The 23,427-nt window shown below is 47.8% G+C and overlaps 1 protein-coding gene across 1 annotated transcript in view; it reads left to right on the plus strand.

The window, feature by feature from the left end:
- Positions 1 to 23,427, plus strand: part of Msp300 (Muscle-specific protein 300 kDa) — a 314,508-nt gene that overhangs the window by 266,870 nt on the left and 24,211 nt on the right. The window contains exon 113 of the mRNA XM_070521946.1: positions 6,494 to 6,651. Within this exon, the coding sequence (XP_070378047.1) occupies positions 6,494 to 6,651 (158 nt within the window). The remainder of the gene's footprint in view (positions 1 to 6,493; positions 6,652 to 23,427) is intronic.

The raw sequence follows: 23,427 nt of genomic DNA on the forward strand, positions 1-23,427 counted from the left end.
TTCAAGTATTCGTAACCTAGCGAGAAAATCGCCAAATTTAGCAAGCTAACTTTGCCTTTTTGGGCCTTAGTGACATTTTAGTGACCTTTAGATGCTTGTATATATGCATTTCTAAAGATGCGTTTCTATAGCAAGATGACTAAAAATGTGATACTGCGTTTTTAGGTAATCGTGGTTTACTTTCTCTTTTCACGTTTCGGCCGTTGACTCTTCATCACACTGGGTACATTAAAGCTATAGTTAAAAACATATTAACGAAGACGTCTGCGGAACTATGAAATCAGAAAGGACAGAACTATAAGGAAGTTATCACCACTATCAATTCGAGACGTTTCGCTAAAAACGTGCAGCGTTTTCGGCCGCGGCCTAGGGCCATTTCGGAAAAAAAAGTAAAGTTACGAGACTGTCTCCTTCTGCTTCTCTTTTTCTGGCTAGCTGATACGACCCGTGGCTTTGGCCGCTCCGCACGAAGCTCTATAGCTTCCGCAGTACTGCACGCTTTTATCGCGCGAACGCCTCCTCGCCACCCCCTCTCTCCCCTTTCTGTTCCTCAACTTTCCTCTTCGGACGACGCGTTTTTTGAGTCGTCGTTCCCAAGGCGGTGCGGACTTTGGCCCCGCTGTCGCGGTTCTCGCCAACACTTGAGAGTGCGAATCTCAGGAACCCGCGAACAAAAAAAAACGTTAGAAAAAAAAAATAAAGGCAACGAATAGAGACGGGGAGAGAATGAGGAAGGGGAGGGGGAAGGAATGATCGAGATGACGCTGAAGGTATGTTCTTGTCAGTTGGTTCGAGATAACGCGCTGCTGTTCATTGCGGTGGGCCCCGTCCGGATGCCAGCTGTATAATTGGTAAGGTGCGTAGATTTGTGACATATATACGTGCTACCGTACGTTTTATTTAAGGGGAGAGGGGGGGGGGCAGAGCAGTAGTCAAGGTCAGTGTGCCCTTCTTGGAGGGCCGTGCCACCAGAGGACAGTAATGAAAAAATGTCGATGGGAAAACAGGAAGTCAGCGGTGCCCGGTCCTGAATTGGCTGTGCTGTTGTTTCTCTGAAACTTTTTGTGTGTGGGTGTGTCGTTTTGAGTTTTTCGAAACGAGAGAGGCGCAATTTCGCACTTTATGGTTGCAGAGGTGTGCGAAGCAGGGAACGGGACGGCGAAAGACAAACACTCGCTCATTTTACTGCGGATGTAAAGTTGACAGTTGGCAGGGCTTCAACGTCGCAGATGCGACGGGAGTGTGTTCCATCAAACGTGTTTCCTGTGAAGGGAGCCTTTGTTGAGGCTACCCCCCGTTTATTTCAGACTATAGAGGCCTCAATTTTGATACGTGCAACATGGCGAATATCACAGACGACGAGAGAAGTCCTGTTTAGTTTTGTCCCACGTCGGCTGCACTGTTTGCCATGTCTAACGCATCCCAGCTAGCCCAGAGTAGAAGTCTCGTTTATGTGTGTTTATGTTTATGTGTAGCGCCGGAGCTGCAAGGAGACAACAAAAAAAGTGAAAATGGCAAAATTAACAACGGTTACTCCTTTAAACACAGGTTTTACTCCCTCGCTCAACAGTGTCAAGAAGGAGTGCCTTCAAAGAGTCTACATCCTTTGAGAAAAAAAGATCATTACTCTCCTTGGTGCGGGCTTCACTTCCTTTTTCACAGAGATCGTAGAAGGGTATTTGTGAAAGGTTTACACCCTTCTGGGCAAGAATCGTGTTTTTTTTTGCGCAGGGTATACTATTTTGCTGAAAAATATCAGAAAATGGTATCTTCGAGAGCTTTGATTTTTTGGGGCAAAATGTTCGGCGTAGGCTTTATTCCTTTGCTTAAAGAAATCCGAAAAGGATACATTCGAAAAATTTACTCCTTTATGCTCAAGATCAATTTGCAGCCAGAAAAGGTTATATGCAGTTTGTGCACTTCTATTACACCTTTTTATTGAACATCGCCTTGCTAAGCACGAGTACGCGTTTTACGGCGTACAGTACCGTCCACTGTTAAACAGAACAGCTAATTGGAACTGAAGCGAATATAACTTCTACATTTCGTCCGCCTTCATGGACAGAAAAATGGCCGGTGTGAATGAATCGTTTGGCAAGCATCCATTGACAAAGGAATGTTTCTTTGTTCAGTCTTTCTTGCAAAATGGGATCGCTCATCGCGGCCTGTATTCACAAAACAAAACTCTTACCCCAGAATTGTTCGTAAGAGAAAACTTAACCCAATCCTGGCGCCGGACATATTATTAGCCAAGGCGTTCTGCCAATGGCAAAGGGCACTTGCGAACTGAAACTTTTGGGAATTCGGCCTTAGCTCTGGAGCACTGTTATGAGCACTTCCGTGCGAGAGTCAGTCATGTGCACATTTCCTTTAACAGAGTGCACCTATACAGCGAGTGACCCGTGCGTTTAGCCTAGCTGAGAACTTTAAAACAAGCTCTTTTCGAGTTTGCTGCAAGTTCATTCGCACCAAAATCTCGCACGGGGATCGCATTACGTAGCCTGCGCTCGCTCTCAAGAGAGAGAGCACTAGTTGAAAAAATGGGAGAGTTAGAAGGCACACCAAAGAGAAGCGTAAGGTAGCTCTAGTAGTAAATTACGATACCTATACAATACGAAAAAAGGTCACTCTTTACCATGAGGGGTTGCTTCGTAAACCGGAAAAGAACGTAAGAAGGAGAAACGCTTGTGACGTCGCTTTGAAGCTTTCTAACCAGCTCGCCGTGATGTCACCAATTTCGATGGTATCTGCCCGGGCATTTTTTAATTAACTAAATTGAAAAAAATTAAATTCCGGGGTTTTACGTGGCAGAACCAGGATATGATATATCGGTAACGATGGACTATACATTACATTTTAATGGAGCCAGAGACTGAATTAACTTGATGAGTTTCTGAACCTTTTACTGCGCGATAATTGCCCAAGTAGGAGAAAATGCATTGAAATTCATGACGTCACACTAACGTACTGGCGCTGGAGTTCTGGCGTGAAATTCAGAAAATTGAAGTTTGGGTTTCCTTTCATATCCTAGTAATTAATCAACCTCTTATCGCGAAATTAACGAAAAAGACATTTTGAAACAGTAATTTATCAGTTTGAAATGATTTAATTTTTTTTATTCAGTGTCCCTTTGGCACACAGTACGGGTGTTCTTATTGGGCCAGTACGACCCTGAGATTCTCAGTCATCAAGTTTCTCTTGCAATACCATTGTCCTCGAGGCACATGTCTTAATTCAGTTGATGGTGATTACGACGACGGCTGTCGTAATGGCGGTAATGGTGGTGGTGCCGGTGGTTGTTGTGACGACATGCCGCACTCCAACCGGCGTGTTGCGTAACTTTCTAAAAACTCACCTTGTTTCGGTGCGACATTTTTTTTTTTCCTTTAGAGCGCGTAGCAGTGAGTTGTTGCGCTATTTCGAAACGCTTTATTGATCGCGAGTGTACTTGGCCGAACAGGGACCCCGGAACTCGCTGTCTCCATGACACCCAGTCGCGTCTCTTGAGCAACCTTTATAGAAGAGCAGGAAGCAGGTGGTGCGGGGGGGGGGGGGGGCGAGGTCGACTGAAGGCCGCGCCTCGTCGGGAAGACGACGCCCCTGTCAAAGATCCTGGCTCCGAGCGTGTACAGACCTTCGCCCGGTGCACGATAGAACATTTTTTTTCGATACGTGCAGTGTCGCAAGTCTTGGTGTGTTTCAACCTCACGCGGGGGGGGGGGGGGGGGTGGTCGAATCCGGGACCCTCGGAGGTCTTCCGAATCGGGGAAGAGGTGGAAAGCGTGTGCGTGCGGAGGGGGCAGAAGAGCCCGTTATTGGCCGCTATAAAGAATGTCCCTATAAACGCTGTGAGTCTGACAGTATTAGCTCTACAGGAGCAAACAGAGTGTTTGCAGTACCTCGTCCAATACTTAACTCCCGTTTACGACAATTGTTCCATTCCCCGACAGAGAGTACATTTCACTCCCCCTGTGGAGTGTACTTGGACTCTGCGTGGAGTCGAGCAGAGTGGAGGCATACTCCATTGCATAGCACAAGTACTCTGCTTGAGAGGGGAGTTTAAATATGGCAAAAGCAGTTACTCCCTCAGAAAAGGAGTCGTTAGTACTCCATATTTTCTTTGCGTGTGGTACGCGCACGTGGAAACCGAGTGTATTGTATGCTTCGCAGCAGTATATCATCCATAATCGGCCCGTCCAATGTGGCTATAGGTAGGTGTCATGCCTACTTATCTTAGATTTAGCGCACAATTTAGCGTCCATGTACAGCATATATATATTTGAGTACTCAGTGCCCCTAACTCGTCCTAAAAGAGAAACACTTCTTCGCTCGATCGGCTGCATGAAAAAAAAAAGAAGGAAGGAAGGAAGGGAAGTAAGCAAGAAAGAAAGAGGGAGAGATAAAAGGAAAGTTATGGAGAGCCACTCAGAGGAAGGCCATGAGTATCACCCTAAACAGCTGCAGCTGGCAAAGCTCAGTAGCAGTGCAGTGAAGCGCAACCGAGGCTTTCTACGAGCGTATAACAGGGGCTGGCAGGCCTGTATGCTGTCTGTGAGTGACTGCTCGTCTGGACCCTCCCGACACTCCTACACTCGCTCTCTCGCTTTCCCTCTCCTCGTCTCTGCTTTATAAAAAGAAGAAAAAACTTCAGTGCGCCGTATGAAAGGCCGCAGAGCTTTCTTATTTGTCATCCTTGCGAATTTCTATGTCATCATTCACTGTCCTGCCCATCCCTGACCGTCGCGGTTTTCTGAGGCGCGCTGTTGTTCTGAAGCTCAAGAACCTGGCTTTATTGCCACAAACGAAAGAAAGAAGTAAAGAAAGAGGACCTCGACCGCAAACCCACGTGCAGCGAGCGTGCCGTCTGTTGCTCGTTTGCTGCCGCCGGTGCCTCGTTCCAAAGAATACCTTCCTTTTTGGCGTCACACACGCACACATACTCTCTCTCTCTCTCGTCTTCGTGTGCGTGCGTACCTTTAGCAGTAGTGCATATATCCCGTCGCGGTCGCCGTCGGAAACGGGAAGAGGCAAACAGTCTGGGATGGAGGCGAAGAGGAGAGGAGAAAGGGCGCTTCCTAAAATTAGCATCGCTCTTTCCTGTGTAGAGAGAAGGCTGGCTAGCTTGACGCCTGCGCGCCGTGTGCCCAGCGCGCGACCTGCAGGAACAGCATCTGCGTCGTCTGCTGCGGCAACCAGACGACGACGCTCTTTTCGCTCGGCCAGCAAGGACATCGTCATCGCGCTGTGCGAGGCAGGCAGACGGAACGCTGCAGCTGTGGGACAGTTTGCTGTGTTTGTTCCGTTCACGTGTCCCGATTGGAAAGAAACGCGAGGTCGTGGCGATATATACATGTACGTTCGGTGACCGCCTTTTTGTGTGATCAGAAAAGCGTGTCCCACCGAATTCGGCCGCCGTCGTCGTCTGCATGTGCTCTTCGGCGCTGCAAGATTGGTCGTCCGTTATCGACTGCTCCGCGGCAACCGGCTCTTGTAGTAGTAGATACCCAACGTGAACCGTATGCATTAGACCCCTGTGCGGCGAAGGTATACACAAAACGATGGACGATTATGTTATTCAACGATCTGCGTGGACGGACCCTTCCGTTATCGGCTGGTGACTTCGCGTGCAGCCTTCGTACGTCTGCGCGACGTCTGCTAGACTGCAACGACAATCTCGAGCACGGATACCTGACACAAGCCCCCCTCCCGACGTGGAACGTTCGGACTTCGTCTACTTTAGCGCACGTTCCAGTTTCGACGAACAGTTTGTGAAAACCAGAGGCACAACCCCTAGCTTAGGATATCTATAAACCTCCCTTCACTCCCCCTGTATAGTTTAGGTTTCGTGCAGAACGTTTAGGTACCTCTTTCCGGCCACAAGGTTCTTGAACGGCTGCTCGAAGTTTATACGTGTTGTGTAACTTTTACCGTGTGTATAAGCTATCTTCAACCGGCACCCTCGTCTGCTGCCATTGTCGTCTGCAAACGGCACCGTCTGCGACCGGCTTCGTCTGTAGCTGGTACCGTCTGTGCGTCATCTGCTGCCGGTTTCTTCTGTAGTTAGTATCGTCTGTATAACGGACGTCGTCTCCGCACTTCAGCACAATCGTCTGCTCTGTTATTCTGTCGAAAAGAAATTATAACATATTGTAAAGACAGTACAGATAAAGCTCCCGGCTGTTCTACTAGAAGAGGTGCATCAGCCGTATACACTTCGCCGTGAACTGCGCAGTTGTCGTTTTTACGACCCCGACCAGTAGCGCGAGTTCTGTGACACGGTGTGTGTCGTTCGACAAGCGAAGAGCTCTCGACACGCCGATCGACGAAGTGTCTGCGCGTGTGTATCTTTCTTTGTGGCAGCGCGTGTTCTGCGCCACACCCACGTGTGTAGAATAAGTCCGCGTCTCGTAACCGCCCCATCCGCGGGCGCCAGCTTCATCGTCGCTTGCCCCTGCGGTGTGACGAACGCCGTCCATCCTCCCGCTCCCTGCAGAGCCTGCTGTCTCAGGTGACCGGAGAGCCCCTGGGCGCACAGGTGGACGAGGCCGGCAGAAAAGCGGAGCCCGTGTTGTCTTACCTCGACTGGGCGTCGCAGCCGGCGGCCACCGCACTCAGGAACGAACTCCAGGCGCTGCGCGACCGCCACTCACAGTAAGTGCGCATGCGTATGTTTCTTGACTCCTCCCCCGCCCCGCCCCCTTCTTCTAGATTGCTACACAAAGACGCACGTACGTCATTCAAGGATACTCCGCGACTTCCGGTTTACGGCGGCGCCATGTTGGAGAACCTATAGGCCTGTGCGCGCGCCAGTTGATAAGGTTCCCCAAGATGGCGGAAGGTAGCGGAAGCAGACGACAGCCGCGGATGTGACGTCACGTGCATGCTATGTGTAGTCTGCCATTTTCCCGTTCGATTGTTTGTTTTTCTTCTTCCTTATTAGGAAGAATATTGAATAGTACCAAGCTGGGGATAGATCATCTTTATATTTTGCAAGTTCGCTTCTCTGCATGACGCGTTTTTTTTTTCTTTTGAACTAATGGCGGCATCGGTGATGGTTCTATTGAACACGATCTCAGTGCTAGCTGAGCATGACGTAGCTTGGCCCTGTAGCGTGGTTTTATCGCGAGAGTCACGTCTGCGTTTTCCATATAATCACACAAGCGCGCGCTAATTGCGCCGCACTTAGCTTGACAAAGTGCCTCACGGGAAAGCTAGATTCACAGTTACGAAGAGCGGTCATTGCCTGTAGATTATGGTGGTCTGCTACATTCTGTTAAAAAAGAAGCAGAAGAAGGCTGCGGCGTAGTTCGTCTGTTGGTCGTCACTTTCGCGAATCACGTGGGGAGACGGAATGCATGAAGAAAAATCAAGAACAGTGCTATAGTTCAGCAGTTTAGTACTTTAGCACAGTGTTATATATACCGTTACTGCCTGCCACCGAGTGCGCATGCTCGGTACGCAGTTGAGGAAAAGCAGTATATATAAATAGTGGTGAAGGTAGAACGATAGTGCTAATACCGTATGTGGGTAGTGTTGAAATGTACGGTAAAATGTGCAAATAAATCCATTGGCGTTATGTAGTTAATGACGTAAAAGTGTCCCTGTTCTGGACGATCTCAAACCAGAGCGCCAATGCACTCTTTTTAGCAGATCTTTATATTGGGGACGGATTAATTATCTTGAATGTGGTGGTAGTCTTAGAATTCCTGCTAAGTAGATTGATACACAGCACTACTCGTCTTCAGTTTCGAAATTGCAACATGTACCCTCTAATGTGATTATTTAGATTATTTAGAAATTATTTGAATCCTTCACCGAGGACAATGCAGTTTCTCGTGCAGCCGCATGACTGCCGCTTCTTCAGCCAATCCACCTGAACAGGCTGAATCGAGCTATGCGCTCCATGACGCTTTGAAAAAGCTTGTGCTAACTAAAGGAGACAGCGGATACAGGTGGTTGCACGTATGTTTGAAGCGCACTATTAGAGCAACGGGAAATACATCGGGGAAAAAATGCGTATAAAAACGGGGACATAGCGCCAAGAAGGCCCTCCAGACGGGAGTAGCGTGGCCTGGTTAAATATTGCTACATAGTGTAATTTTAACTTCTTGTTTCACATTCATTTAAATAACAGCGTGCCAGGATTACACGTTGTGCCGCTGGTCTATGTTGAACGCCAGCCGCCTTTGCCGTTTCCGGATGTGCGTCATAGCGGAAGCGGATCTCTCGAACACCTCTGTCACAGCTTCGACCGAGTGAAGAAGAGAAAAAAAGAAGCCTCCCCGCCTTGTTTTAAGTCACGTGATTCTTGGAACTTCTAGGAGAGGCGGAAGGTCTCTCATCGGACGACAGCTCATCGCCGGGGTATTTGTAACACCAGCGAGGTCGCATATACAGGCACGTACCCAGGATATTTTTTCGGGGGGGGGCCCACCACCTTCATCATCATCATCATCATCATCATCATCGTCGTCGTCGTCGCCGCCGTGATCGTCGTCATCATCATCATCATCAGCCTGTTTTAAGCCCACTGCAGAACGAAGGCCTCTCCCTGCGATCTCCAATTACCCCTGTCCTGCGCCAACCGATTCCAACTAGCGCCCGCGAATTTCCTAATTTCATCGCTCCATCTAGTCTTTTGTCATCCTCGATTGCGTTTTCCTTGTCTTGGTACCCATTCTGCAACCCTAATGGTCCAACGGTTATCTAACCAGCGCATTACATGACCTGCCCAGCTCTATTTTTTCCTCTTGATGTCAATTAAAATATCGTCTATACCCGTTTGCTCTCTGATCCAAACAACTGTCTTTCTGTATCTTAATGTTATGCCTAGCAATCTTCGTTCCATCGCTCTTTGCGTGGTCCTTGCTCTCAAACATCTCTGTCAGTCTCCGACTCTCTGCCCCATATGTCAGCATTGGCAAAATGCACTGATTGCACATCTTACTTTTCAATGATAATGGCAAGCTTCCAGTCAGGAGCTGGCAATGTCTGCCGTATGCGATCCAACCCATTTTTATTCTTCTGTGAATTTCCTTCTCATAATCAGGGTTCCCTGTGATTAATTGGCCTAGGTAAGCGTGCTCCTTCACAGTCTCTAGAGGCCCACTGGTGATCCTGATGTCTTGTTCCTTTGCCCAGCTATTTATCAGTATCTTTATCTTCTGCATATTAATATTAAACCCCACTCTTACACTCTCTCTGTTAAAGTCTCCAATGATTTGTTGTAAGTCGTCTGCATCGTTGTTCAATAGAACAATGTCATCGGCAAACCGAAGGTTGCTGAGATATTTGCCGTCGATCTTTACTCCTAAGCCTTCCCAGCTTAATAGCTTGAATTCTTCTAATCAAGCAGTGAATAGCTTTGGAGAAATTGTGTCTCCCTGTCTGACCCATTTCTCTATAGGTATCTCCCTGCTTTTCTTGTGTAGAATTAAGGTAGCTGTAGAACCTCTGTAGATATTCTCACGCGAGAGACGAGTCAGTAAGACGAGAAACTATTTATAGGTTATATTTACAACAACGCTTGCAGCGCTGACCGGTTAGATTCACAGCGCGAGCCCAGTTCGTTCTTCCTCCTCTTTTCTGGAGTGATGGCACCCACGCGCCTCATTCAAACAAATACCACACGCATGTAGCAATATTACTCCGCCAGTTAATCACAGAAGCAAACAAAATCATCGTCATGCGGCCTTATCAAAATGGCGTCGTGCTTGATAGCTCCGGATCGTCCGCTGTTCTTGGAAGAGTTTTTCCATCGGCGGAACCAATGAGGTATGCAACAGGCATGGACAAAGTGTACAGCGTCTGAGTATATTTCACTCTTCAAAAGTCTGCGGTACAGTTCTTTTCACTGCTGAGCCGATTTACTCATGAAACTTCACTGCCAACTGAAGTGATCAAGCTTGACAATAAATAGTTGCAGCGAAGCAAGCATTTCAGTTCAATAAAGAATTAGGCTTTCGTCATACCACTGTAATAGGCGAGGGAAAACGTGTAAAATTAAGCGCTAATAATTTTACTTTTTTGTGGTTACCGCCTTATTTGGGTAACAGGAAAAGTTTGAAGTACGGATTATTTGAAGCCTCGTGGAGGAACAGTGGCTGGTTGTAATGAGGGCGTGGGCGAGGCTTCACTGTAGACTTAAGTTGTCTCCGACTATAGTAGCAGTTCTTGTATTAGCTCTGGAAGAATTACAGCGAAATATATATTTGCGGAACAATCACAGTTCTTTTGGATTCCTCGTTTACTGCTCCAAATGCGAAAACGACTCGTGTTGTTATTTGGGAAGTTGCGTACCGCTGTGTGGCCGCCAGTCCCATACAACCGCGTAGAGCGCAGGATACTGCGATTGTAGGCGTACTGCGCCCACCGCGAAAGGTTAGAAAAACACCCACAAGAAACGCCGCTTCCGACGGCGTTTTCTCTACTTCCTATTTAAATAAAAAGATGTTGATCCATGAATATCTTATGAAGCAAGGGTTATATTTGTTAGATTTGTTGTTAAATTCGCTTTTCCTTGCAGTTTGGTTGTTGCCTTGGCTCTCTCCCTTAGTAGATCGCTTGATTTCTGAACTCCTTGTGATTTTTGTTTCCAGTTGCCAATTTTGCATGAAAAGTGCTATACAATTAGGGAAAAACCAGACGAGGTAACGGGCGACAGTCATCTTGATTATCGGTTTGAGGGTTACTGCAGGTTTTCGTGATGGATGCTGTTTCACATTATTTTATTTCCCACCTTATCTAACCCATATCACGTGTATATGATTCCGGGCATCTGCCAGCGTCGCGACGAGCTGTCATTCAAGGAAATAATGAAGCAAAAGGAAACGTTAAACGCAATTCGCGTTTTCTCCGCCCGCAACTCGTTCCACGAGAGTACAGACCAGCTGACTAACAGCCGCATCCCTTTCCTGGTCCCAGGATGATCCTAAACAAAGAAGGTTGAATTAACAAAAGCAACAGCTATGCGCGTGACAGTTGAATGGATGGTGACAAATGAACGCATCTCGAATTGATCTCGCGGGCGCCGAATCTATGAGAAAACTGGCCTTCACATCCCAAGAGATGCTGATAACTACCGCCATCCAAAAGGAGTGAAAAAGGCAGCATAATACTGACCGATGAATAGCTGCCAAGTCTCAACCTTGATCTGGCAGCGCTTTAGGAATGTGTGAGGAGTGGTGGCGTGGGTGGGGAGGGGGGGGGGGGGGGTATGCCACCTGATTTCGGGGGGGGCCCGGGCCCCCCCGGGCCCCCCCCTGGGTACGTGCCTGCGCATATATATATATATATATATATATATATATATACATATATATATATATATATTCCGAATCACCGCGCCCTTGGACGTGACGTAGCTGAGGCGACGTCGCGCCGGGATTGTGTCTGTGTGTGTATACATCCGGGTAATGCGGATAGATGAACAGGAGTTAACCTCTCTATAAACAGTGCGTCCTGCAGCGTGAGTGTTTCAAAATTCTCAGCTCACTCACTCACCGAAATATCTTCTATCTTTCAAAACTGACCTGAGAGTGCATTTCCTGATCGTTTAGTATGGTTTCTTATTGATTGATTGATTGATTGATTGATTGATTGATTGATTGATTGATTGATTGATCTTAACGACTCAAAGTGAAGCCTTCGTGAGCTCTGAAAGACTATCTGCATATACTATAAAGCTTTTGACATCCATTAAGGTGCTAGTTTGCCTCATGACTATACACGATTACACTTAAGGCAATATAAGAGTTAATTATACAGGACAGCGAGTCCAGACTACAGTTGCGCCGCTGTGAAAATGTGTTGTTGAAAACTATTATAATTCTAACCATCTTGTTTGCAGTAAGATATGTAACACGAGAGTTTGATAGTTATAGCTGTTTAAAGTTTATGTCGTGCAGTTTTTCTCGTCGTCTGTCGCAGGTATACCGTCACGTTTATGCGTGTCACGAAAAGTCGCAGAAAAATAAAACTCCGTCTGTTTCTATCGATATGGTTCGAACTTAGCCCTTATGGATGAAGTTGTTAGTCATGAAGGAAGTAAACACCCTTGATACACCAAAAAGGGCGTTGAATTGTTTATTCTGATATATCCACTCTAAAAAAAGTTTGCGCCATTTGGAAGCTTGTCCAGAAACAATAATCGTCACCTATATATATATGTATATATATATATATATATATATATATATATATATATATATATATATATATATATATATATATATATATAGAGAGAGAGAGAGAGAGAGAGAGAGAGAGAGAGAGAGCTATAGCCTATACGTAATGCCCGCATGCGCATTCGTGCGTGGCCCAGAGCACGACGTTCCCGGAACTGAGCGGGGCTTGCGTGATCCTTGATTTCACTTACGCGGAGATTTGCCCTCTGAATGCGCTGCGCGATCGTGCGTGCTGGCCGATAAGGAAGACAAAAAAAAAATAATAACAAGGACGTAAGGATAGAACGGCGGCCTTGCGTGCTCGGAATAACTATATAACCGCGCGGCCGCGCGGTTTGCGCAAGTTCTTGCCGAGTTTCCGTTAATTGCTGCGGCGATGTAGCCGTACCTGACCGCTTTTTTGACCGGCGCGCCATCCCGTCGCCCCGCAGATTGCGGCGTTCGGTATAAGCGGAAGCTTTCGCGGCGTAATACTCAGCGCGATTAATGATCGGGGAGAAGAAAATTGCGCCCATGAAAGACTTGGAACGTTGGTATAGGTGTATACGCGCGCATCGGTCGAGTGCGTTAAAAAAAAAAAAGAAGACAACTGCATAGGGCGATGCGAAGCAGCTATAGAGAACGACAAGAGTGTGTGATTAATCGGTATGATTAGCAATATTAATAACTTTGTTATTCGAATCGGGGATATCTAGACAGTCGTCGGTAGCAGGTCTCAAAAGCTCTGTCCAGGCTGTTATCAGTCGGCCAGTCGGTCGGTATGTAGATTATGTATTAGTCCGAACACTCGTGACACATGGCGATGAGGAGTGGCGCGGAAAAGAATGTCGTAATAGTGCAGCCAAGCAAGGCACGATACTGTGTCGCCCGGAGAACAGCGACAATCCAGTCCAACGCTTTACGGAAGGATAGGTGGCAACTTCCCGCAAGAAGGGCAGTATCATCTCACGCCGCAGCTCGTGAAGCGACGTGGCCTCCCATATTACCGGCGCGCCGCGATGCAGATCTCGGAGGCCCTGCGCTTATATATTGGTCGCAAGGTGTCATCGCGTGGCGTCACACTAGACCTTTTTTTTTTTTTAAACCTAGGTAAGACATTAGGCAGTGTAATAGCAAGAGTTTGGGGGCGCAACCCACTGCCCCGTTCGAAAGGGGACGCTCATGACAGCAAATGAAAAAAAAAGAGGCTGGACTCTTTCTCAAATGAAAACTACTGTTTATTATCTGCAGAGCGTCGGCGTGAAGTGTGTTGCTGCCTTCCTCGGCCGCGTCTCTCGTTCGTCTCTCCGTGCCGTCTCTCGTGCTCGGCTGACCTCCGGCTCTTCCCTCTCGCCTCGCTCGAACCCCCGTGTCTACTCGTGGGTCTCTTCTTACAGTCCCAGGAACTATGGCAGGGCATCGGTGCGATGAGTCTTTCCTCGTGTTTACTCAAGGGTCTCTTGCGGGGAGCAAAGTACCATGCGGGGCGTCTCGTGATCTACGGGATTGCGGCGGTGCACATGAGCTCGCTGCCTGACAGGTCGGCGTAAAATGCGTGACGGCTAGGTTATGAGAGTGCGCGCCGCTCACACTTATAACATGCATCCATCCACCCACCCACCCACCCATCCATCCGTCCGTCCGTCCGTCCATCCATCCATCCTTGAGCTTGGTGGCGCAACCCACCGCCCCGTTCCAAAGGGGACGCTCATAACATCCATCCACCCATCCTAGGGTGTACCAGTACACTCTAGTCATGCGTCGCGAGCCGCCCCTGAGTAAACTACATAGCACGTCGGGCGGCCGAGTATATAGAGTAGTCCAGCGATTCCAGGCCACTAAAAGGCCGCAAGACGCTATTGCCTACGACGGGCAGATTACTCGTGAACGTTTGCGAAGATCGCTCAGAATTGCCTATACCATGGGTGTTTACATTAGTTTTGGCTTCGAAGGCTTTTCTTAATTCGCTACGCTCAACATAAGCCATATGTCTATAGCAATTGTACAGCAAAAAAGAGAGAATAGAGAGAGAAGAAACGTTCGTAAAGGCACTTGTATTCCGCAGCAGCTGCAGTTATATCGGGGTGTACGTACACGCGCCACGGTTGTGCGTACAAGGCTCCGCAAAATCGCCGCTTGCATGCAGCACACTCTCCGTGTTGTACGGTGCAGCCTAAAGTTACAGCTGCGCGCGCGGCGCATGTGTTTACGCTATTGGCGCTTGTATACGTGACGTTCGACGCGCGGAATGGATCGATGCTGCGGTGCCGGCGCTCTGGCTGGAATTACGTGTAGGCGCACGTGTACAGTATATGTAGCAGTGTGTATACGTGCACGGTGCGTTGAACTGTGCACATCCGCCCAGACGGGGCAGGCGCGCGCCGAGCTTAGTTAAGTGCAGTGTGACTTACGTGCAGCACGTTCGCATCCCTCCAGGCTGCGTGTAACCACTCGTTCTTCGTGTTATCTGTTCTTGTATACGTCGGCAGAAATTGCGACTCCAAAAGAGGCACTCTCGGGAGATGTTTCAGAAAAAGGCTTTCTCGCGCGCCTAGTTAGGTATAAAGAGGGTGTCCCAGCTCAATTTAGCCGGTCTGTTCAATGAAGAAAGCACGATCAGATAGAAAATACGCGGCGCAAGGTACAATTGTAAGGCATTTGGCGTTCGGCCGTCAGGCCTCTGACGACCGAACACCGCAGATGTTATAATTGTATCTTGCACCGTGTTTTTTTTTTTCTTATACATACGGGGTTTCTCGGCGAACACTTTCCAATTTTAAATGTCGCCTGTGGCAGCTATCACAATTCTAGTTGATGAGGGGATCTACTCGAAGCGGCGGACACTACTTGCGCAGAAAGTAGAAATGCAAACTCGACTAATCAACAAAAATTCGCTAATTACGTTTTTAACTAATTGCCTTGCGGCCCATATTGTAATTTATAAATTCTAGCTGTGGAGTTCTCAAGACGGATATCCGCTAGGAACGAATTCTCAGGACGACGTTTGTATATATATATATATATATATATATATATATATATATATATATATATATATATATATATATATATATATATATATATATATATATATATATATATATATATATATATATGTATGTATGTATATATATATATATATATATATATATATATATATATATATATATATGTATGTATGTATATATATAATCTCAGCAAAGAAAAAAAATTAGTAGAGCATCGCACGCGAAATGCGAAGGTTGTGGGTTCGGTTCCCACCTGCGGCAAGTTGTTTTTTCATCCACTTTAATTTCCATTATTTATCGTTTCATTACTTCCTTATTAAGCACAAGTAATTTCCCCTATGTTGTCCTTGGTGTCAGTGTTTGGTGGCTTCTTATGATATGACTATATATATATATATATATATATATATATATATATATATATATATATATATATATACATACATACTAGCTAACTAGCTAGTAGCAGAAGCATACTAGCTTCTGGTGGGGATATCCCGCATTGCGCATGCGCGGTGCTCCTCTACTGCGCGGCGCCACCCCTCCGGCCATTTTCTTGGGTATGATAATCAGAATGCAAAAAAATTAAGAAATGAAAACCTTTGTTCTCCACCTTTCTGTCGCGATATACCCGATAGTCTGAGAATGTCGTTGGAGAAAAAAAAAGCAAGATCCGGGTGCGTGCGCGGCCAGCACGAGGCAGTATGTGTACGCGCGTATAGTCTAATTAGCTCACTGCATGCGCCACAAGCTATAGTCTCGGCAGTTTCCATTTCCACGAGTCGAGTGCGGCTGCCATGCACGTAAATACAACGGTACACACATCGACGCGTACGCAACCTGATAGAAGCCGATGACTTCGTCTGGCGAGTCGCAGACGCTGCAGCAGACGTTCCTTGTTTGCAATTTCGAAACTATACACATCGGCTGGCAGCCACTCTATAACTGTATATAAGTCGCACTGCTGCTGAGGTTTTGTTTGCCTACTCCTCTGAACTCAAGGGGGAGGGGCTTTCGTTTCGTTGTGACTTGGCGTGGCGTTAAGAGAGAGAGATATATACTTTATTGTCGCTCAGTGGAATACTGAGCGGGACTGCGCCTCACTCCAGGCGTTGAACCGACGCGTATCTGCTGCGAATGCGTTTTCGCGCGTCCTGGAGTGCTTCTCCCGAAGCGTTTTGTATTGCGAAGGCCTGCGTGTGTGTGTTTATGTGGTTTCAAAACGTGCTGCCACGCTGGCACGTTTTTCTTTTGTTTTGTTTTGTTTTGTTTTCTAGCGGCCGTCGCTCAGTTTTCGGGCTGACGTTGAGGTTTCCGAGCGAGCATGCAATGACAGGATGTGTGTGTTCGGCGAATAAGTTCTCCGAACGTTTGCGTCTGCAGTTCCCCGTTTACTTATATATAGCGCGTATAGGCGTGGTCACTCTCTGCCCTGTGGGTGTGTAACCTTTCTCCACCAAAAAGCAGACGCCGTTACGCCTCACCAATTTTCCTATTCTATAACTGGTGTGACAGCGACAAGAACTTTATTAGAGTGTCCTGAGGAACTCGAATGGGGGTAACCGAAGGCTCCCCGGTCAAGTCGGTGGCTCCGCCCACGACGGGACAGGGAGGTGGTGACTCTCCGCGACGTCGCGGGCCCTCTGGACGGCCTGTAGTTGGCTTGTGAAATCCGAGCTCTTCAGCAAGGCGTCCCACTTGGACTTGTTAAGAAAGTCGGAGCCCGCGTTGTACGGGCAAAGCGACAGCATGTGGTCGAAGGAGCAGCACGCGTGACCGCAATTGGAGCACGATTGCGGGAAGTTGGTATGGCATGAAAAACTTCATTCGGGTCCTTCAGGTCGCGCTAGATTCCTAGCCCGAAGCGGGCCGCTCCCACGTCGGGACCGAAAGGCCTATAGCTAGCCTCTCGGCTGCATCGTGGGCCCGATGGACTGCCCCATGTCTGTTCTTCTAGTTCTTTAACTGGTGCTTTTGTTTTTCTTTAAAATTTGCGATGTGGGTCAATGTTTACCCCTATTCTTTTCCTTTGAATCTACTTCAATCCTGCCATACCTCGGGTGATGCATGCATCCCCCCACATTCATTTAGATTTTCTTTTTTGTTGTTGTTGTTACAACAGAAGTGCAGCGAAAAGATGCCGCGTGGATTTGCGTACATACGATGAAACACAGAAAGGCCGGTTTATCAATGAACGTCGCGGTCAAGTCAGCAGGTGAATCGATCATGCTACCACCAATCTATGTTCCCGTTCTCTCTTTAGTGAATTGGCGTCATTGTATGCCGATCCTCGTTCCCTGCCTTGTCGTCGATTCGCATATGCGGATGCCGCACGGAACGATCGATCGGTTTCTCAGCCAATCCGTCTCGCGTGACCCTCCAAGGTGCACGTCGATATATCGTGAGCCGCCTCCCTTTTTTTTCTTGGCAAGTTCATAACCTCAAGAGCAGAGCCGACGGCTTATTATTTGCGGTCGTTTAGGGCGTCGTTATGGCGGAAACAAAGAGAAAAATAAGTAAGATAGATAGATAGATAGATAGACAGACAGACAGACAGACAGACAGACAGACAGATAGACAGATAGATAGATAGATAGATAGATAGATAAATAGATAGATAGATAGATAGATAGATAGATAGATAGATAGATAGATAGATAGATAGATAGATAGATAGATAGATAGATAGATAGATAGATAGATAGATAGATAGATAGATAGATAGATAGATAGATAGATAGATAGATAGATAGATAGATAGATAGATAGATTCGGGATGTTTGGCGCCCAGATCGAAGTATCTGCAGGCCTCGGCCTGCAGATACAAAATTATCTGCTTACAATATAGTCCATCACTGAAGCATTACAAAAGCTAGTGCTACAACAGAAAAAAGAAAAAAAATTACGCGGATCCAACCCACTGTGTGAGTCGATTCAGGCGAAGCTTTCGGTGCTGTTAGCTTTGATTGAAGATAATTTGCAGTGATGTTGACGGTGATTGTTGGATTTTATTCAACGTATAGTCCAATACAAGCGGAGAATTGATGTAAAAGTTACCTTCTGTGCAATACTTGTGCCTGGCGGCGCAGGAGACGCGTTAGCTTGAGGCGTTGTTGTAACCATAACCTGCAGGCCTCGGCGGAGTATAGGTTTGCATAGTTATATCGTCGGCTTTCGAGGTTAATGTCCGATGCGTCATTCCGCCGGTCGTGGAGTGGATGTGTACGATAACACATTCCGTCGATTTGAAAAATCGCGTTCAGTCCTGATGACTCGTAAGTGCCAACAGAGTTGCGCCTGTACTTCGGCGCGCGTCGTGTAATGAGAAACATTGCAAAGCGTTAGCTCTTGACGCCTGTGGCGTACGTACGGCGACCTGTGAGTCACGTGGTCGCACGCTTCCGGTGTCACTTGGTCATGTATAGAGCGGTCGTTCTGCTTTTTTTTTTTTTTTTAAATGCAGTTGGCGGTATACCGCGCGTGCTGAGGTAAGTTTTCTCGCCGCCGTTTTGATTCGCGTTCACATCTGCACCGTAAGGACTGTCGAAACAAGCGAAATGAGGCTCGCCCCCTTTTTTTATTTTTTAGTAGAGAGAGAGAGAGAGAGAGAGAGAGAAAGCAAGGATAGGAAAGGCAGGGAGGTCAACCAGAAGAGCATCCGGTTTGCTACCCTACACTGGGGGTGGGGGAAAGGGGAATAGAAAGAGGAAAATGGTAGGAAGTGATCACTGTGTGCGTGTGGGCGGGACACTATGCACAGGGGCATTATAAACGGTCTCGTAAGCCGGTGCTATTCTTTAGTAAGTGTCCAGCATGTATACGGAGGTGAATGCAGCACATGGACAATATACCCGCCACGGTCGTTGGTTCGACTGCCGACCGTGACGGCCGCGTTCCGATAAGGGCAGAACGCAATTAAGGACGCCCTTGTACCAAGCATTGGACATACACGCGCTCGAGGTACACCCGGGCTGGTCAAGAAACAATTCAAATCCTGCCACCAGGGCGTCTCTTATCGTAGCCCTCCCTCCCCCCTCCTTTGTGTTTCCGCGGCGTGCTGCTGTTTCTGGTGCACTTTCTCTCCCTCTACTTTCATTCCCTACCCCCTGTGCAGCGCGGTTGAGGTGTCCTCTGCTGAGAGACAGTTACTGCGCTGCACTTTACCCCAACCTTTCCTTCCCATCATCAAGAATCTCCTTCTCTCTCTCAACCTCGTCAGTCGACAAAAAGGTAGTAAAGAAGAAGAAGAAAAAAACTTTGCGCATTTCACGGCCACCTTGCAGTGTGGCGTGCGTACAGCAATAGCGTTAGGTTGTTGACCCGGCCTCTTGACCGCCTATCAGTGGAGCCGTATTGTCCTCCCTTACTCAATCTCGGCACGTGTCGTATGTACTACGTATGTACGTCTTTATCACCGCTGTTATCGGGGAAGCGGCAGAGGGATCCGCCTTCTATATAACACTGTTGCCGCGGTCTCTCGAACGTTCCAGCAGAGCTAGCGGCAGCTGCGCAATATGTTCGCCCCCCCCCCCCCCCCCAAAAAAAAAGTAACCTCCCGCGCTAAAAATAAAACGCCTCCTCGGCCTCTTCTTTCCGCCGGTAAGAAGGCCGCGGAACTTTCTTCTTCTTCTTCACTGTCTTTTCCTCTCTCTCTCTCTCTCTCTCTCTCTCTCTCTCTCTCTCTTTCTCTCTCTCTCACCGAGGTGCACAGTGAAGTGATCTCTCTCTCTCTCTCTCTCTCTCTCTCTCACCGCGGTGCACAGTGAAGCGAGAAAAGAGCAGGCCGTAAGCACCGCGGGCCATGGGTGCAAGCGATGCCGTTTTCGAGCCCGCGGTGATTCACACTCGCTGCATGCTGGCTCTGCAGCGCGTCTCATCCGTCGCCTCAGAACGTCTCGCCTTGACGCGCATTAGTTAGGCGGAGGCAAATAGCAGCAGCGGTGCAGGCTAGCCGCCCTCGTCGACCGTAACGTTCACTCGTTTGTATAGCCGCTGCCGTGGCAACGGGTGCTGTTTTAAAGAGCCCGCGCAGCTGCATGCTTGCCAAGACTTTTGCGAGATGCCGGCTGCAGCGAGTTTTTGGCGAGAGCGGGCGACAAAGGGAGAGGGAAGTTCAGCTGCGGGAAGTTGACGAAGCTTTAAAATTGTTCGTTGTCGTCTGGACTGCGCAGTGCCCCGGCGTCAATTAAAGCTATGCGCGCCGCGGGCCTGTCCATGCGTGTACGTGTAGTATCGCGCATAACGCGTTACGGTTTCCGGTAATAAGAAAGCTTCAAGAGCCCTCCCCTCCATCCAACCCGCTCTCAGTTGGCTCCGCCGGAAATTTTAGTCACACACTCGAAGTTGTATAAAATGCCGTCTGGAGAGCGTTTCACCGCGTGACATTTTCAAATCGGTTCGTTATTGGAGGAGATATGTAAAATGTCGTCTGGAGAGCGTTTTGACGTGAGACGTTTTATTGGACGTCTGCTGCTATGCCGGCGTTGCTCTTTATGCACAAGCATACTGGAATTCTAAGGAGTTAGGGTTTTTTGCCTGCGGTACGTGGACAACTACAAATCGACCATGTCGCATGGCCTATGCATGTACTCTATTGACACGGTGCGGAGGGCTATCCGTCTGTAGCGCTATGTCATGCGTGCACTGCGACATAGCCTAGGAGGCCATGACTGCGAGAGCGCGGATATCGATGCATGATCGTCACCGCAGTTTGCATAGCACGCGTACGTAGCCCGGGATATGCAGGAAAACGTCGCCAAGTAGTTCCTGCGGAATTTTTTATATATATATATATTTTTTTTAAGCCCGGTATACGTCGCGTGGTTCTGTACTTACGGTGATACTACCGATAGCTTTCTTTTTGCCATCTGTAGTTCAGTAGTGATTCAACAACGCTATCGATAGTCCTGCATCGCTCGCATGTGACCTTTATTCTCCGACAGGAGCTTCCTCGAGAGGAAGGGTGTGCGGTCTCTCGTATGACACTTCACCAGTTTTCACGCTGTGCAACCGCCTGATGCCTTGCAGACAGGATGCACCGTATTGTGGGTGCGAATAAGTGTGTCAATCGGTCTGTAACTCGTACATCCTTATATCCAAAAAAGGGTGTAAAGGTGTGAGTAGGGTGTAAAGGTGAGAGCAGGATGTAAGGGGGTGAGTTATAGACAGATTTACACCCTTATTCACTTATAAGGGTGTAAACTTTTTTACACTGCAGTGTGGTCAGTGCGTGACCAGGTGAGTGGTCCCTTTAGGATGTTTTGCAGGCAGTTTGTGTATAGGCTCCCTAAATCTAACCTTGCGAGAGGAAGGTGTACCGACAAAAGAAAGCCTAACTTTTCTCCGTGGAAGGAACGCCGACAGAAATGGGAGTCCTTACCTACATACGCGGGCGCATTCCGATTTCCCTATTCAGGTGCGTGTAAAACGCAGAAGTGCTTTCCCTAGGCAACCGATGAACCGAGTGGAATGAAACCTATTGAGTATTTAAGAGAGATTAGCAAAATTCTACCGTCTGCACGCAGCAGAGTCCGACCAGCGACCAATCACGAAAACGGCCAAAAGAGCCAAAGAAATCTATAATTGATGGCCACAATAAATAAAAAAAAAACATTGCTCAGATCCAACGCACATCTCGCTTGGAATATATTCGGGATTGAGCAAATCGTTCGTGAAGCGGTTAATCAAGTGCCACGAATTTTGCCCATTTCATTCCCGCGTCGTTGGAGTAAACTGGCCCGCGCTCTGCATGTGCTCTATCGTGCCAATGTGACACTAGCGGCGATGGCGTCAAAGAGCTGGTTGGAATTGGCACGTAACAAGTATACGTGCGATTGTGGCCTAATGGTTAACGGTTAATAGTTAATGCCAGCAAAGCAGTTTCGAGCTGCTGGGCTGTGGGAGCGAGGTCGAATCCCTGCAAGCACGTAATTGTTTTTTTTTTTTTAAGTGCGACTTATTCTGCCAAGACAGCAGCAACATCCAGCAGCCATGGTATGGAAAATCCGGGAGGTTTCGCAAAAGAAAGCTTGGTTTCAAAAAGAAAAAAAAATCTGCTGCCTGCAGTATATATAGGTAGGCTTCTGTATGTACGCAAGACTTTTGTCCGACCTTTCCTTTGAAATGAAACGAAAGCTTATCGAATTCCGTGCAGTTGATTGCCGAGCGAAACGATATATATGATGAATTTAATTCAGGGATCTTGAAGACCAAAAAATAAGAAAGCTTTTCATTTTAATTTTTCAATATCGGTGAACTAAATCAGCACGAGTCAGCACGAACGAAAGTTACGGCACGAACGGTGTAGTTACGGCACGAAAGTTAATCAGCACGAACCAAAGTTACGACGCTTAGCAAGTTATCGCGATTTCTCGTTTTCGTTGAACGTGCTCGTACGCCTATTGAAGGCCCTCGCATGCACCGCGAAAAACAAAACCAAAAGTGTAGTTACTTCCGTAATAGTCTAGTGTGTTTTCTCGTAATAATGATGCGAATGCACGTAGTGCGCGCAACGGCGGCCTCGTGTGTAGGCCGTCCCATTGTTCCGCGAAGAAAGGGTACCGGCACGAACGCGAAAATAAGCCTCATTGTGCGCCTCCAGGGAACGTGAGCTGTGTGCCGGTGAGTCGGTGACTGTCGCGGTGTCGCCGCTCAGTTTTGCCTGTGGCCTGTGTCATTCGACTTCCAATAACGCCGAAATTATTTTCGAAATTGAGTGTCGTCAGTTATAAACGCATTTGTAAGGCAACAAGGCGAAAGTAGAAAAGCGTGTTATCCGACATTGTTCTTTTGGGATAGTAGCGAACGTTCTGCCCTTTCTATCATTTCCAACCGTTCTTTTGTGACTGATAAGAGTGTGTTCATCATCTTTTCTTTAGCAACTCAGCCACGCTGTCAGGCTTCCGAAAAAAAATATGCGTGGCTCTGCGATTGCAAACACCAGAGACCGGCGGAGCTGGGGGAGCCCAATTAAAAGGGCCCATTGAAAGGGAGACGAAACTTGCCAAGGTTGAAGACTGGGCGTCTTGGTACAGCATATTAGAGGCTGGACCTCGCAACATTCTGACGAGACACACGGAGGAGAAACACACGCCACAGAGCGATTTATCTCAAAAATTCAGGGGGTGTTGTTTATCTGCAATCTTATCGCCCGACCCGACTGCTCGAACGCGTGCGTTTTGCTTAGTCTGCCGGCGTCTCTGATTCACGTTGCCGTGGCGTTGGTTGCATACCTCGTTGTTCTGGCGGCAGTCGGG

This window comes from Dermacentor albipictus, chromosome 7 (assembly GCF_038994185.2).
Source record: "Dermacentor albipictus isolate Rhodes 1998 colony chromosome 7, USDA_Dalb.pri_finalv2, whole genome shotgun sequence".
NCBI lineage: Eukaryota > Metazoa > Arthropoda > Arachnida > Ixodida > Ixodidae > Dermacentor > Dermacentor albipictus.